The sequence below is a fragment of the Poeciliopsis prolifica genome, unplaced genomic scaffold (genome assembly GCF_027474105.1).
Source record: "Poeciliopsis prolifica strain line A6 unplaced genomic scaffold, Auburn_PproV2 SCAFFOLD018, whole genome shotgun sequence".
Taxonomy (NCBI): Eukaryota; Metazoa; Chordata; class Actinopteri; order Cyprinodontiformes; family Poeciliidae; genus Poeciliopsis; species Poeciliopsis prolifica.
Window position 1 is genome coordinate 7,756,326 of NW_026562393.1, and position 17,528 is coordinate 7,773,853.

The window sequence follows — 17,528 nt, forward strand, 5'->3', positions numbered from 1 at the left end:
GAAGTCTGCTCTTAAACTGAGTGAACGTCAAGTCTTCACTGCTTTGTGTTGTGTGAACAACAAAAGGCTTGTATGATTCCGGGAGACCCTTGAGAATCATTGCTATTATTAGTCCGTCACTAATGACTTCTTTTGCATTTCTCAAGAGACTTTATTGCTTTTTCAGCACGTAAAACATAGTCTGTCACAGTTTCGCCAGGTTCTTTTGATAGGGACGTGAGCTATGTGTAAAGGGCGATGATCCTGGACTTACCCTGGCTGGCGTAATGGCCGCGCAATATCTGCAGACCTTTCTTTCCATCGTCGGCGGCATCTCTCATCACCAACGACAGGCTCTTATCATCTAGGACCTGGATTAGTTCCGCGCAACATTCCGCGTTTTTCTCTTCGTCCGGGTCCGCGGTAGAAAGGATGGTGTCTTTTAAGCCCAGCGTTCTTAAGTAAGCTAGGAATTTTGCCTCCCAAAGCTCGTAGTTGTTTTCGTCTCCGTTGAAAATTAGTCTGTCCCATCGTCCTCCCGTGTGGTGCCTGGGCCCATAACCTGTTGCGTTTGATTTTTCTTGTTCTGCACTCATCTTCACAATGAACCACACTTCTTTTCTTAGATAGCTGTGTTCTTTATTGTGGAACGATCAGGCATATAGAAAACTTTTCTTCATCTGGTTCTTTCAGTGCTGCCTATATATAAGAACTCACTCTCACTGCCCCCAGTGGACAACAACAGTACAACATGCACATAAACAGAGAGTGACAGGATATAGAACATAAAGCTGTACCTTACAAAGTAAATCAGTAAACATGAACACATAACACAAGATAACTTAAAGACAGGTTAAGATGAGAACATATTCCAACATTAATTTGAAAGATGAAGGTTGACTTGGGTCTGAGGCGTTGAAAAGGCATCATTATCTGTCGTGTAGAGTTCTTCAGCGTGGGACAGGTGACGTGACATTTCTGATAAATTGGACGTTTTTTGTATATTATTTAAAAATTCAAAGTTATGTCTGGAAATACCCAAGAATCCAGCATAATATGAAGTCACAAAATTATTAAATTAAATCAGAAATAATAATAATAATGCAGTTGCATTTATATTGCACTTTACATGTAAATGTCAGTGTAATAAAATAAAAATAAAACTCATTTAAAATATTATTCATAAATAAATAAATACATTCAGCCAGCAGAAATCTGTTAATTATTTTAAGCGTTCTGCATTTTATTTATTATTTATTTTTGTTAATGGCAGCAGCATTACTAGGCCATCACTTTTGTCCTGAAACATCTGTTAAATATAGAAGCATAAAATGAATGAGCTGTGAATTATAATATGTATTTATTTGTATTTGTATATCTGTATTTATTAATATGTGCCAGTCTTCTTCTCATGTTTGTTTACAGATGTATAACTAAATAATTAATAAGATAACAAAATTTGCCCCTGAAAGAAGTTGTGCCCTAGAAAGACATAGAACAGGTTTATTTAGTTGACCGTATTATTTTCTTTCAAAAGTGATTTAACAAATACACAAACAAAAAAACATAATAACATACAATCAACATTGATTTCACACTCTTCACAATATATTAGCTATTTTCTTCAAAAAATATAGTTCTTTAGTATCTCCTGCTAATTGCAAGCTACATAAATAAAAGGAGGTTCATTAAATATATATATATTTTGTATTTATTGTAATGTTTGTTTTCTTCACAGCATTCGTTTGTTAGAGTGCTTTTGTAAAACTAAAATATTGCTATAGCTGCCACATTGCAAAGGAATGTGACCAACGGAAAATAATTATTACTGCTAAAACAATACTGTATCTATAAATGTAAAAAAATATTCTTCATTTCAACACCTTATATGCCTCAATACAGTCCATTTGTAGGACATTATTCACAATAAATATTTACACAGGTCTTTCTGTGTTCAAATAAGCTTAAGGTTAAAGTACAATCATAAAAATAATAAACACCATCATATTTTTTTTAGATTCTTCTTGACTCCTTGACGCTGAATCAGGGACTGGTTTGTTTTTCTGACCCAGTTCTTTGATACAGCTTCAGTATTTTTTTGTCGTGAAGGCTTTTCCACAGATTTTTCTCCAGAATGAGATCATGGTTGATGTAGAAAGTTACTTCAGTCAAATGCTTCTCCATGTAATAGTTTGAGTATTTACTGTAGTCTTCTGTCATAAATCCATATGCACTCACCTGTGAAGAGCAAAAATAGTATATAGTATGAGTTTTAAATAAATAAATAAATAAATAAAAAGAAATCGCTGAATTTGAATTTTGATACACTTTTAGAGCTTAAGAAAGAGATTGGCTTAATGTGGAGCCAAATAAATTATAATCAAGTTTGTTGATTTAGAAATAGTTATGCGTGCTCAGGATTTAGAACATTTAACAATGTAAAAAGTTCATTTATTTCAGTGACTCATTTAATTTGTCGTGAATGATTTCAAAGCTAAAGGCCTCTTAAAATAATTTCGACATAATTTACAAATACAAATCTGAAAAGTGTGGCACGTGTTTATTATTTAGCGAGCAAACAGTTCGTGGAACCACGCTTTGTTGCTTCAATGCGTTTGATCAATGGCAATTCTCCTGCCATGAGACAGGAGAATTGCCTGCCTCACCTCTAATCTGTTCTCTGCAGTTTCTGATCGCTCCTCAGCACACAAAACATGTTACACACACAGTTGGCGACACAAAAACACTACATTATATACAAGTTCATACATTAAATGTTTTTTTTTAACCATTTTATTGGTAGCGTACAGACAGAAAAATGTCAGTCAGTGCAGTACGCCAGAATTGCTTAAGCTAAATGAAAAGTAGGTACTTTGTAGTACAAACCATAGGGTGAAAATAGCAAGATAAATTATTTTATCATAGTATATTGTTCTTCCATGATGAGAGGGGAGGCTCTGCCTCACCTGCATCCCCTGACTGCACGTCACTGGTTCCCACTTGTTATGGCAACAGATTCATTACCTTGAAGCACTCTTAGAAAAGTAAATCCCTGAATTTAACTAAGAAATCTTTATTAAGAAAAAATGCAAATCCAAAACTGAAGATTCAAAATCACTTTTCTTTTATTGAAAAGAAGTTTCCTTTTCTTCATTTCAATAAAATATGACTGGTCAAAAGCTGCTTTGATCCATGTTGCTGCAGTCTTTAAGTCTGCTTTTTCTAATGCGGCTCAAACAGGAAGTGAGCTTTTCAAAAATAAAAACTGAATTTCAAAATAAAGTTGAACTAAACTAATATCACTTTCACACACTGAGAACAACAAAAACGTAAAAACAAAAAAACAATGCACAAAATATACAGTTTAAATATTCCCTTTTTTTGACTAACTTACCGTGTCACATGTGTGCAGAGCCACAAAGAGAGTAAACGCCCCGTTGGTTGGTCGAACAAATGCCCAGTAATCTCCATTAAGGTCATTTGAACTCAAAAACCTGTTGGCAGTGAAAGGTTAGCCTGATGTCCTGCATAATCTATGCAATTAATTATTATATGGAACCAATTCACAATACAAGTGTCACTTTACAAAACAGAATGACTAAAGTTGATTTAATCCAATAACATAGATTCAAAGTCAGTTATATGTTATTCAGATCTAATTTATCTAATTACAGTTACTTAATATTCTTCATTGAAATGCGTCCTGATTCAAAATGGTGAAATAGTTTTTTCTTCTTTTCAGTCCCGAAAGTCATAATTTAGAAATACTAACTGATCTAATTTGACTGAAAATAGAATCGTTGTTTTAGAGGTAAAAAGAACCAAAAGCATGGTAAAATGTTACAGTTCTTTTTGCCATGACATTTTAGCCTATAGGATTATACTGTCCAGATACTATAATCAGGATAGTATGAGGATCCGATGCTATCCTGGTTTATAGCAGGATGGTATCGGATCTTGGTTCAAACACTGACCTGTTTCGAACGTATCGCAGGAAATCCTGGTGCAGAACGTAGAAACGATCTTCACTGAACTGTCCTGAGTAGTAAGATCTGGGTCTGGATGGAGAAAGAAAGACATTGGTTATTTTGGAAGAAGAAGATGATGAATGTTTGTTCACAAAGACAACAAACCCATAAACTACTCCACATATTTCTTCTAATATTCTATTTGGTGTTTGAACAGTTTAAATTTTTAGCATAAATCCACCAGCTCAGTGTTAGCTGTAACCTCTGCAGAATCATTTCTGATGTGTGTTTGGGATCATAATCCTCCTGGAATTATCAATCCAGTCTAAGTTTTAATCACATATGATTTTAGTAGCAATTTTGCAGATTATTGTCATCATGCAGATGCAAAATTTAAAGCTTAAAGCCAGTAAAAATAGCTGTGGAAAAAATAAAGAGCCCACTCCACTGAAACCCATTGAAAACTTCAAGGTTATTCCACCAAATATTGATTTCTGAACTCTTCCTGAGTTAAAACATCAGTATTGTTGTTTCTAAATGAATATGAATGTATTTCTTTGCATTATTTGAGGTCTGAAAGCACTGTGTCTTTTTTGACTGTGTCTCATTTTCTGCTAATAAATACTACATTTTTCAGATATGCTGTCAGTATTTCATAGAATAAAAAAAACAATGTTCATTTTACTCAAATATCAAAAAAAAAAATAAATCAGATAAACTGATAATTGTAAGAGGTTGTTTTTAATGGTCATTTAATTTTTTTACAGAGCTGCATATGTTGCTGAAAAAGAGATGTGATCATAAAAATTCCTTGTTCCCTTTCTACTAAAATTAGATTGCAATAAGTATAGAAATAATAAACTTCAACATTAAACACGCAAACTGTACTCACTCTTCCTCCATGTATTCACCGGAGGAAACTTTGTCTCCTTTGAGAAGACCCTGCAGCCACTGGAAATCCCTCAAGCCCTCAGGAATCAGGACATACTTTATTCCCTGTAAGGAAGAAGCACTCTGAGACAAATGTTTTGAATCTACTTGTTATTATAGTTTTTGTGTTATTTTAATACTTTGTCATGCGGGGCAGATTTGTATCCATACTCCTGGAATACTAGAAGGGATGTTCTGATTGAATGAGCGGTGTGAACATAAACCGACGTTTTTTTCCCTACGTCTTCCTCGTAGCCGTCGATCACCGCACCATTCACCCTGTCACACAAACAAACAGAAACACAGCTTCAATGTTGTTTTATGCAAATAGGAATAATCAAAGTAACCACAATTTGTAACTGAAACCATCTAAACAATGATTCAAATGAAAACAGAAATGACAAAACATTTCTAGAAGTATTTATTTTTACCACAACTCCTATTTTTAGTCTACACTGCTCGTCAAATCAAATTAAATAAACTTTTTAGTGTTTCTGTTTGAATGTTTAATTAACATAATGCAGAACTTTTATACAACATGTTATCCAAATAAATTTATTTAGTAGCACAGTAAAGTATTTTTTACAAGTATGGAAGCCCTGAATGGCAAAAATGTTCCACAAAGAGAAAAAAAACAACAAACTTTTAAATATTTTTTATCTAGATTGTTTCTCACTCACACATTTCTTTTAAGTCAAAAGAAAAATAAAATGAACTCAGCTTTAGAAAATGGATCTTAAAAAAGTTTTTTTCAAAATAATTGATTTTCTTCCTTGCCTTTCAGGGCTTCCATATAAAGGAAGCATCAGTTAAAGAAGACATAACATTGTTTTATGTCTTGTTGCTGATTAAATAACATGAAATAAACATAAAAGAAACAGTATTATATTATTTGTAAATGTTCCTTGATATTGAGATGCTGTCAGAACAGTTAATGTTGACTAAATTAGAGGCATGTAAGGATTTTAACACAGCAAAATCAACTTTTATTGGTCACGTTTTAAATTTTGGACAGTGTAAATCAAACTTTCCAACACTTGTCTTTCAATGATAATCCTTTGGTATTTTTTGGTTGCTTTTTAAAAATAACTCTAAAGAAGACTCCACCAGCAGGTTTTCTTTCTTTTGTTTTCCTACCGAAACACGTAGTCGTGAGCATCAATCTCGGCGCCCATCTTTGAGCCGTTCAGGATGCCGCCTGTTCCCACCACGGCGCAGTGGATGCAGCCGTCCCCGCCTGGTTTTGGGAGGAGCAGCGGCTCTTTGGGCTTTGGGATCAGCTTCACTGCAGGCATTACATCTGCAAGCAAACATTTACCATGGATGGTTAGAGCTGGCCAATTTGCTCCAGTTGAGCCTACAAGCACTTATTAACTTTGTAGAATTACATCAGTTAATACCCTGCTGCTAAATTTCCTTAGGGTTCCAACCAATTGGTTGTGAGTAACACGTCTATAAAAAGCAGAAGTGAGAACAAAAGTCTTTCTCTTTATTTTCTACCTTCCAAAATGGAATAATATGCAAAACCGATTCTTGGAAAACCCACCTATTTTAAATTCTGGCGTGTAATGAATCGAGATACATTCAGGGAAGAGGAAAAAAATTTGACTTTTTCTCAGTGATGTTAATTTACGCTCTTTTTCCATATCAAAAGTCTGACTTTTCAAAATCAGAATTAAGACTTTAATAATAGAATTTAGACTTTCTATTTTACAAATTCAAACTTTTTTCTAAAAATGCTCACTTTAATCTTTTATCTTGTTGGGGGTTTTTTTTGCTCAGAATTATTACTTTATTTTTTATTTTAATCACTTCAAACTCAAATTTATGCTGTTTGTAAGATAAACCACAGAAAAGGCTTATACTTTTCTGAGGTTTAACCTCAGATGTACCAGCATTAGGTTGATGCTGGTACATCAATCTAATAATAATAATAATAGTAATAAGGTGATTAGTCTAATTAATAATCCATGGTTTCCATAACGAGAAAGACTATTTCCAATTTCCATAATTTAGGGCGTTCATTAATCTTCTCAGGAGTCGATGTTTAGACAAACTTAGCCAGAGCTCAGATTGAGCAAGATAATAAAAGATCGTAGCAGAATGACAGGTTTGCCAAGAATGCAGCAATGTTTTTCGGACAGATAAAACAAAAATGAAGAAAATTACAGCCTTGTGGTTTGCAATATCTGAATGAGCTTTTACTTGTGACCCAAAAAGTGAATCAGCCAACCACGTGTCAGCAATTCAAAGCATCTATGAAGCATCTGTATTAGAGGAAGACGACTTACGAAAGCTCAAGCCAAGCATCTGAACTGGGAAGAGAAGCTTAACGCAAAGCTCAATTTTCTTGAACTTGCCTATCATTAGTCATTAATTAACCATCCTCTAATAACCTCCACACTTTTCAGATTCCCTTTTAGCAAATGTCAGGGGTCTGCAACCTTTATCATCTAAAGAGAAGTTTGGCAAGAAAACAATTTAAATGTCACATTACACTTTTTCTCTTTTACCATATAATACATTTAGATAACTATCTACTCATTTTAAATTCTGAACTGTAACGGTTTGAGATACATTCATGGAAGAGGAATGGTGATACTTAAAAACTGTATTATAATTTGTTATAATTTTACCTCTATTTTTTAGGATTTAAAGTAAAAATAAACATGAAATGTTGCAAGAAGAACATTTTTTTCCTGTGGGATGAAAAATGACAAAAAAAGAAAATCTGAAAAGATATTGCTGGTTCTTTTAGTATCATTCTTTGTGGAAATTCATTGCAAATTGTGCAGGAAAAAAATTAAAAACTGTTAAGAACCTGCATTTATTATCGCAACTATATTTAAAATGTGAGCTGGTTCTTTTTACTTTTCAGCCAAACTTACTGGCTGAAAGTAAGTTTGGTTGAAAACTTACTGTCAGCCACGCTGAAAAGTTTTCAGCCAACTACCAATTATGTAAATGGATCTGCAACCAGTAAATCTGCAACAACTGTGGCAAATTCTCCTACAAATGTTTCTGCCAGCTTGTTGAATATTTACCAGGAAGAATTAAAACAGTTCTGAAGACAAAAAGGGGTCCAATCAGGTACTCACAAGGTGGATGTGAGTACCATCTTACCGTACACCCCATTTACAAGATGGATTTAATGGGGGAAAAAGCCACCTACCTTTGTATTTCATTCCCATAAAACCAAAAGGATTGTTGAAGTGCGAGAGCCGGTTCCACTCTCTAATGTTGATGTTATCTTTGTGCAGAAACATGCGAATGTTGGGAAGGAAAACTTTCTGGAAGTCCTTGTCCTTGGTGTTATGCAGAGACTGCGGACAAGTCTGAGTATGAAAAACAAAGAGTTATGTTTAAAGATAACTCTAAAATTGCTGTTTTTGTCTAGACCACTGGAAATGATTTGATTTTAAGTACCAACTCAGGAGTCAGTAGCTTAGTCAGCTAATGGCAACGTATCCAAAGAGAAAAGCAGACAGAGAACGGATTAACCCAAAAATCAAACATGTCGGCACAGCCAGCAGCAGATCTCTACTCTCTCCAACGTTAACTAATTAGGTTCCTGTTCAGTCTCACAAAAATACTCACTTTTGGTCTTGGTGGAGCATCCAGATTGTATATATCCTCAAAACTCCACTGAGGAAGTTTTTTGAAGGAACTTAAATCCATGATGGGAATAAGATTCTCATTTTTGACGTTTCCCCGGGAGTAAATGCTGGTTTTATTTATTTTCCTTCCAGTTTGTGTTGGCAAACCAAATAATCGACTTGGGTTTCTTATCCTTTGCACAACATCAATCAATGTGTCTTCACCTCGAGGAAGTTTTGTTCTTGAGAAGACTTCCCAACTTGAAGTGAAAAAGAAAAAGAGAGTAGTGACAAAAAGTGATTAGAATAAATAAATAGTTAATAGGCATCAGAGGAATCTAGTGGAAAAACTTACTTTGATTCATCTTCATAATTTTCCCAAGAAAGAATAAAAAGAAAAAAGCTCACTGCCAACACCAGCACCAAAGAAACAAATGGTATTTTTCGCATCGTGAATGAAAATGCTCTACAGAAAAATATGTTTCCCATGAAAAGTCACCTGTGTTTAAAGAGAGAAACTCAGCCTCGCCTTTGTTTGCTCTGCCCTGCTCAGTGGCAGAGCAGGGCTACACCTCTTTTCTGAGAAACGGACAGTCACTCCAAAAACAGACACAGAGTTCACATTCAGCCGTGGAGCATGAATGAAAAGGAAGCGTGTCTGTTCATGTAAATATGACAGTGAAATGTGAGAAATCAAACGACACTGTCTGCGTTAAACAGGCAAATACGTGATTTGAATCTGTTTTTCAGGAGCAAAGAATTGCTTTACATCATGCAAATCCAAGGGTTTGAACAATGGAGAGTGTTGTCGTAATACCAAATAAGCCTCAAGTCTTTTTGCATAACTTTTATTGTATTTCATGGTGATTTTATATGAGCATACTGTGCATACACTTCTGGAACCTTGGAATCAATATTTTATAAAACCACCAGTCATTTCGGGTCTATTTCTATATTTGCACATGTATGGACTGATTAATATGTTTTTTTCTCCTTTGGAAAATAATTCACACTCAGTCCGCTTGGACGGACATAAATAATATTTAATAATAAGACTTGCAACAGGATATGAAACACTTGAGCATGGCACTATGCTTGTGTTGTTTTAGTTTTCAAGTTTTAAAGGATTAATCTCATTAATTTTGTATCTGAAAAATGTTAGGCTGATCACAGCCTATTTTACATTTAAACCTACATCAAGACGTAGGCTTAAATGTTTAAAATCATAGACTTAAACTACATGTATGTAGTTTAACTTTTCCCCCTCTGGAGTGGAATAAGTATCTAATATTCCACTTTAATGATTAAAAGGTTGAAATTATACATAGAGGCAATCATATTTTCATGAATGCAGAGATAAACTACTTAATGATATTAGCTAAATATATGCCAATAAGTTCAAGACAAACATAGTGCTGAATTATACACATATAATCAATGTAGAGGTGTACTGATCAGTCAGTCTAATAATCATTTCTGGGTCAGACTTCTCATATCCGAGTTACTGTATGAATCATTCATGCTTCTATTATGAGACTATAAAACATAATTAAAGGTTAGATTCTTGATCTTTTTTTTTCCAACTTTTGTTTTATACAGAGCTAATGTGGTGATAATGATGTTAAGCAATATAATCATACAATGGAGACCATCCTTACAAAAGAGGCAGGAAGGGAATTTCCCAAAGACTGAGCTCAACTTTAATAACAAAGATTAAATGTGACTTCTGTCTGCTGAGAACAATAACCTTCTCAAAATTACCATGATGTCACAATCATCATACAAGTCCAAGTGAGTGTTAGGCTCACTTGGAGGAAAGAAATTGTGGATGTTGTTTTTAGTGGCTTTTTTTTGTTACAGAATAAAGTTTAAATGTTGGGAATAAAGTGACCATTTGATGTTAAAAATTACCTGAACAAAGAAAAAATGAAACTATGTTGAAGAAAAGCCTGGAAACTGTTGTGGTTGTTTTAGACAGGTGTGGGCTCACCTGTATGTGCTGACTAAGCGAATACTTCCAGACAATGTTTATAAGCTAAATCCTAGTCAGACTGTTCACTTCAGCTCTCCCTGTGGGATCTAATTCATATTTCTGTGGTTTTTAAATCTTTTGAACATTTGGGATACCTTGCTGCCAATAAAAAGTCCAAAAATGGAAAATTATTTGTTTTAGTTGCATGCCCTGTAAGTAGTTGAATAAAACTGTTTAATAATTTCTTTCTGACATATTTGTCCATAAGTTTATTACAGTTATTATAAGGGCTGTGCACTGTAAGCAGTAATCACTAAAGGTAAACTGAGCTGCTAAATATTCTGACCTGCTTGTTCTGTTTCTCAGAAATGGATAACATCTTTTACTTAGAATAGAAACTGTTTCAAAAATATTTTTAGACCTGTCCAGCAAGTGTGGCAGAAGAAGGAAGGGAAGATTTTAAGAAAACGAACAGGAAATTAATGACAGCAGTTTTCCAAGAAGTAGGCTGGACAGACACTGAATTTACACAACAGTTTGGTTTATTATGCAACAATTTCAAAGTTACACTCATAGAATTAATAGAAACAATGCTCCACTGTGATTTTCATAATTATCTGATCAGTGCAGGTGTGTGAGAGAGTTTAATACAAGTTAAAAACAAAAACAATAAGCAGTTGTTGTTGGAACGGACAGCCGTGTTGAATACTGCAAGGAATTTAAGTGAAATATTTGAGGTCCTGAATAAGTCTTTGGAGCAGATCAGGTTGTAGAGGCGTCTCAGATGGAGTAGAGTCTGAGCTGCTCCTCTAAGTCTCCTTCAGACATATCCCCAAATGTCTCCTTGTTGTCTTTCAGCAGCTGGAAAATGGCGGCCAGCTGCTCCCGCTGCACCCTGGGTGAACAGACACAGAATAAAATGTTCATGAAGTTTTCTCCAGGTACATAGTAAATGCACTTTCTTATAAACAGGAGACTCTGCACAAGGATTTCTTTGTATCTGGTCTGGAACATTGGGGCCTAATGCTCCAAAAGCAGAAAGAAATATCAGAATCTATATTTTAAGAAACATGTTTATTATTAATAACTCTTTGGTGCAAAACAGTGATTGAAAATCGATTTATTTACTGCATGTTTGAGATGGAATGGCACTGAAAGCAGCCCTTTAAACCACTCAGACCAACACAACAGAAACACAATCAAAACTGTCAGATGACTAATTACCCGCAATAATAACTCAAAACTTGTCCAAATACTTTCGATGTGTTTTTATTTCTTTCCTAATTACAGAAAGTTTCTGTTTATATCATAGGTTTGTAGTGCCTTTCTATACAATAGAAAAATATATAAAATGTCAAATATTTCACAAGGAGATATTAACATGGAAAAACCTCATATAACCTTGTATTAAGGCAGAAAGTACAGCCGCATAATCGATCAGTAGATTATTGCAAAGGAACGCAAAAGAAAAAAAAAATTCCCACGTCCCCTGCAGGGCTCTGTAGACTCCAGCTCTTTCATAAACTCTTCAACACTTTGTATTTTTTAACCAAAGTTCTTCCTTCCACTAAACTCTCCAATATAAATATTTTTATACAAATTCATTTTCTGGGGAAAATTCATTTTAGGTTCATTAAAAACTATGATCATCAAAAGATGATACATGTGTGCAAAAATATAACATTATTTTGAATTCATTTAATTTATTTTCTGAATTACTGAAATAAAAAGGAACTTTCCAATGTTATTATATTTTTTAAACGCTTCTGCATTTGACTGGATGGCTGCACAAAGCCGCAGTGTTGTGACACTCTAACCCCCTCTTGTGGCAGAACAAAGAAAACCCCAACAAGGGATACAATCAACACCACCTGAGGCACACCTGTGGACCGCACTTCTAATGGAGGAAAACAGGAGGAAGAAGTGGGATCAGATAAGCAACACTGCACTGTCACATCAGTCGCTTCATGGCCACATGAGGATAAAGAGCCGCTGAGGTAAACATCACTGCTGAGGTCAAAATTGGCTAATTGCTAATTGGTGAGTAGTTTTCACCCACTGGCCAGAAAGGGACTCTTTTAGGACAAGTAGGTGAGGATAACTCATACTTTACCACATATATGCTCCTTTTTCAGCTTAACAGACACTTAACGTCTGCGTTGCATTTACTCCTGCAATGATAAGAGCAGGATATGCAGAAATGCTTCAGAAAAAGAAAAAATCCCAACAACTTTGCCGCTTTTTTCAGGCAGAGCTTTCTTTAAATCTCCTCTTATTCGTCTCTCAGACAGCTAATGCTGCTGAGCAGCATTAGCTGTCTCACCTTTACTCTCACCTTTTCTCTCTCGCCCGACTAAAGCTGAGCCCTGATTCAGCAGACAAACGTGCGCCGTCCAGAGTCACACGTGAAGCAGCAAAATGGAAGATGGCAGCAGTTCTGATGTTAGAGGTAATAATAGATCTGACCATATGGACTTTTAATGGAAAGTTTTGTTGTTTTTTTTCTTTGTATTTGATCAAGTTTTATACAGATATGTTTTAGGCTGGGATTATTTTTGCAAGCTCTTTTCACAGATCAGTTATCAGAAAAACTAGTGATGGGCTGTCGAGTCGTACACTCATCAGTACAAAACTCAACCAATATCAAATATTTATTTTATATTTATTTTTATCCACCTTAATCTTGTCAGATGTTGCTATCGGACTGATTGTAGGGGAAACTTTTGATGAAAGACAAGTTACAATGAAACAATTTAGTTTTATATAAGTTGATCTTTTTTTTTCAACTTTTGTTTTATACAGGGCTAACTTACAGGTTAACTTGTGGCTACAGCAGATTTGTGTTGAATCAGAATCAACTTTATTATTAGCAATTTGGCTTTGTTCACAGTTTCTATCCATCCATTATCTTCTGTTTTTCATTCAGATGAGGAATTATACAAACAAGGATAGAAAATATTATAGTGGGAGTTACTATTAAAACTTGCATGTTTGCCTCCATCACTTTGTCAATAAATGATCCAGGGGTGAATATTTTTTGTGGTTGGTCCAAGAGGAATAGCCTTCTGAAAACGACTGAAAAGGAGCGTGAGCTATGATGTTCAGCATCAGCAATAAAGAGTACAGCAGTGTTTGTACAACTTTTATAAATGGATCACATCCAACAGTTGCTCACTAAACACCTGGTCTCACCTGCATGACTGAAAAGACCAACCTGGTCCCGCAAACACGAAGAGCCAGTGTATGTGTCTCTCCAGACAATAACACCAGAACACAACACCGGTGTGAGGCGATTAAAGATATACCCAACCTCATTATAGAAAACATGACAAACTGTATAACCATGTCATAAAAAACTCTGGAGCGCCACAAGAGTTTTAAGCATCTTTATAGCTGCTTTGTATTGACAGAGTTGGAGAAGCTGCTAAAGGTGAGCTTATGCTTAGACGCTAATGTTCATCATAAAAGACTATTTCTTCGGCTCAACCTTCCAATCTTTCAAAGATGAAGGTACAGCTGTGATTACATCATCCTGTTTAAGATGTAGAAGTTCAGGGTCCCACATGTCTTATCTGTATTTGATCTGTTTGCTTAAATCAAGAGTAAGCAACGCCAGTCCTTGACTGCCACTGTCCTGCTACTTTTGGTAGAATCCCAGGTCCAACGTAATACAATGAAAAGCCTAATATAAATCCTTAACATGCCTGCTAGTTTTACAAAGAGATGCTCATTAACTATTTATTTGGTTCAGATGTACTGGAGCAGGAATTACAGGACAATGGCACTTGAGGACTGGAGCTGCAGACCTCTGGTTTACATGTAATCAGGCTGTTTACCCACAAAGCATCATGGGTCATATAAGAAAAGTGAACCAATGGTGTAAATTCTTCTAAAAGATTTTCCGGTTTGTGTTTTTCACTAACCTCTGCTCCTCTGCCAACTCTTCTTTGGACATCATCACCTCTAAATGGTGCGATCGTGCCTTTCCAGGAACATATTTCAAGGAATTATTTGCATCCGATTCCACTTTCGCTGTTCAAACACAAAACAAGAGTACATGCTGATGAAAAGGAAATAAATCCTGCCTGCCTGTTTGGTAACATTAAAATGAGAATGTAGCAAGAATTTCGGGTGAAAATGCTTACCGTTGCCCTCTGGGCTCTCTGTGGCTCCTTCAGTCTGGGGATAAGAGAAAGCACACTTTAGGAGCTCCGTATCAGAGAGCCCAATGAAAGACCTGCGGCCCATCGCTGACGAGACCTCAGACGACGAGTCTACCTCTAAACTGGGGACAGAAAGGCTCGATGTGGAGGAAGAGGACTCGACTGCTGCACCGCCTTCTGCGTGAAAGTGAGGGTGTCCCTGTTCCTGTCAGAGAATTATTAAGTCATTACCTCTTAAATTCATCAGATAGTGACTTTTTGCTTGTTGTTTACATCTGATCCAGGTGACTAAGTTCCCAAAGGCTCTTAACGTATGCAAGTTGTTTCACTGGGAGCTTCAGGTGACATTTTGCGACTATTTATGAACGGTAAGCAGAAATCAGAGACGGCCTCTGTGGAAATTAAGGTATCCCCACAGCTGTTACCTTTCTAAACAAAGACAAAACTAAATAACCTTTCGATTGTACTGTCTGTTGCACAGTTCTTTCCACAACTTGCAGGTTCAATACTGCCTATTCTTCACATCCATATCAATCATTTGATTTTCTGAAATTATACCAACAGTTTTTAATCTGAGATGCTTGGAACTGTTGTTTTTTGCTGCAAAAATTATTTAGAATAAAAATGTTTTCCATGTAGTTCCTTTGGATGCTGTGGATTGCAGAAAATAACACTTGAACCAATATTATCTAATTATTACTTCAGCCTGATAGAAATAATTAGGAGGGCGGTTTGTTCAAATCCAGCTTCCTTCCCGATCGCACAAGTGTATGACTGGGACTGACTGAATACAGTTTTAGTGTGGAGCACTTTGATTGGCCAGCACGGCTAGAAAACACTACACAAATTCAGTTCATATATTTATCAATGTTGAGTCTTCTATGAATATGTGCACATTAATAAAAACATGTGACCCTTCTGAAAAGTGTGTCCATACTGTATATCCCCTCAGCACTTGGTCAGGACTCCTTTTGGATGACCGAATGCATTTTTGCAGTGAAGCAGCATGGAGGCTATGAAAGTCTTCCGGTGCACTAAAGAGCCAGGTTGCTTATAGTGATCTTCAGCTTGTGTGCATTGGTAGCTCTTGTGCCTTTCATCCCTCTCAGCAGATTATCTGAGGAGTTTAGGTCAGGGAGTTTGTTGACCCATCAGCCATGGTTACAACATGGTCATTGTGGTACTTTTGGCACTGTGGGCAGGTGGAAAACAAATCTTCATAAAGCTTGCCAGCAGAGGGAACGACAGCAGTACTGACAGATGAAATGGTCCTGCAAATCATCACAGCTTGTGGAAGCTTCATTGGGCCTCAAGCAACTAGGATGCTAAAACTCTCCACTATTTTGCAATAATATTCTAATGTGCATCAATTCATAGCTCTGAAGTTAACCTTTATTTGTGGCTCTTTTAAAGTACCCCAGAGCTCCTCCATTCAGATACTATCTGAATATTTAAAACAGATTAAGGGAGAATTACGCAAAGACACCAAAGCAAACAAAACACTTTGCCAGACCTACTCACAGATTTCACTACATCCCAGTGGTCGTGTGAGCTCCCACTGATCTCACTCCAGTTGTCTTCCTTCCTCCCCTGCCCGTCCACATGGCCGTTCAGCTTCGCCTCGGACTTGGCTGATCCTCCGTCTCCTCTCTGGCCGAAGTAACTGCGCGCATTCGCGAAGTCCGCCGCGGGCGACGCGCTTTTGAGCAGCGACGTCGCGACCACCATGGCGAGCAGCGTGAAAATGATAGCGGCCAATACGAGAGTCGCTTCCATTCTTGTGATTCCTGCAGCGTCGCCGCCCCGGCGTCCACTCACTCGGCCATCCCGCTTAACCCCCCGCCGTCAAACATCAACGCCAATCGCCGCAGTTTATCGGACACGGGACAATCTCCCAATCTCCTCTCCAACCAGAACGTCACATCCTCCGCTTACGGCCCCCGCTACTAACCCCGCCCTCTCCGCCGTTGGACCCGGGGGTGGGGCCGAGCACGAAGCGGTGCAACGTGCTCGGCTCTGCGTCTGCGGATAATCCCATCAGCAGGACAAACTGGCGGACCCAAATGGTTTCTGACAGAACCCGTGTACTGAAGGTGTAGGCTGATAAAGTAAAGCTGTCAGCTGAAGGCAAAACAGTCTTACCTTCCAGTCAACACCTGCAGTTAAAGGAGGATACCGGGAAAAACACCATCAGGGTTGATATCATGATTGGGCTTCTTGCATTAATGTGCTGCTGAAACAGCTTTTACCCGTTGTCTTTTTGAGGTGCTGCAACTATTAAATTTTGTGAGTTCTTGTACCTCGATGGACCGGATTTGATTGCCCAGTTCATCCCAGAGGCTCTGATTGGATTGAGATGTGGGGGAGTTGGAGGTCAAGTCAACACCTTGAACATGTTGTTGTGCTTCCTCACAAAAAAAAAATAAAATAAAAAAATAAGAAAAACAATACCAAAAAACCTTCCCTTATGGTGGAGTACACAGTCCGGATGCAAGAGGCAACAGTCCTTAGGCCTACTCAACAGGTTGACGGAAATCTGGGAAAACAATCAAATTTTGTCTATTGTTTTCACAACAATGCATCTTTTTATGCAGGTAAATTTATTATTTTAAAAGTTAACATATTTTTTTATGATTTTAGTTTTCTATAAAATTAATGTTTTGTTGTAACTAGAGTATTTTTTTAATTGACAATGAAAACTGTGGACACCACTGGCTTCCTTTTTGACTCAATGCTCTCAGGTTTGATCATTTTAACAAAAGCTGCATCAAATCTAACCAAGTGAAATTCAGGTTAGATTGGGTGCAATTGTAGCTTGTAAATTTAGAAGCCACAAAAATTAATTTCTTAAGAGAACAGGCAGAATTTTAAAAACAATCTTCAACTCTGGTTTGTGAGACAAAAAATAAAATCCAGATAA

The 17,528-nt window shown here is 36.6% G+C and overlaps 2 protein-coding genes across 4 annotated transcripts; both read right to left on the minus strand.

Moving 5' to 3' along the window:
• Nucleotides 1-608: 608 nt before the first annotated feature.
• Nucleotides 609-8,990, minus strand: LOC129368253 (alpha-N-acetylgalactosaminide alpha-2,6-sialyltransferase 1-like). Its single transcript, XM_055043157.1, has 9 exons — nt 8,829-8,990; nt 8,475-8,733; nt 8,050-8,212; nt 6,015-6,177; nt 5,018-5,156; nt 4,840-4,943; nt 3,954-4,037; nt 3,374-3,473; nt 609-2,217 (listed from the first exon to the last, which is right to left on the minus strand). Exons 1-9 carry the CDS (start codon nt 8,960-8,962, stop codon nt 2,023-2,025), a joined length of 1,341 nt encoding a protein of 446 aa, XP_054899132.1. The 5' UTR covers nt 8,963-8,990; the 3' UTR covers nt 609-2,022.
• A 1,975-nt stretch (nt 8,991-10,965) lies between these two features.
• On the minus strand, nt 10,966-16,546 carry LOC129367842 (uncharacterized). Of its 3 annotated transcripts, XM_055042455.1 has the most exons (5): nt 16,130-16,546; nt 14,724-14,813; nt 14,591-14,624; nt 14,369-14,477; nt 10,966-11,340 (listed from the first exon to the last, which is right to left on the minus strand). In XM_055042455.1, the coding sequence occupies exons 1-5, from the start codon at nt 16,382-16,384 to the stop codon at nt 11,226-11,228; spliced, it is 603 nt and encodes a 200-aa protein (XP_054898430.1). In that variant the 5' UTR covers nt 16,385-16,546; the 3' UTR covers nt 10,966-11,225. The 3 variants fall into 3 exon arrangements, with proteins under 3 accessions (XP_054898430.1, XP_054898431.1, XP_054898429.1); XM_055042456.1 differs by lacking the exon at nt 14,724-14,813; XM_055042454.1 differs by having other exon boundaries at nt 14,591-14,813.
• Nucleotides 16,547-17,528: the final 982 nt, after the last annotated feature.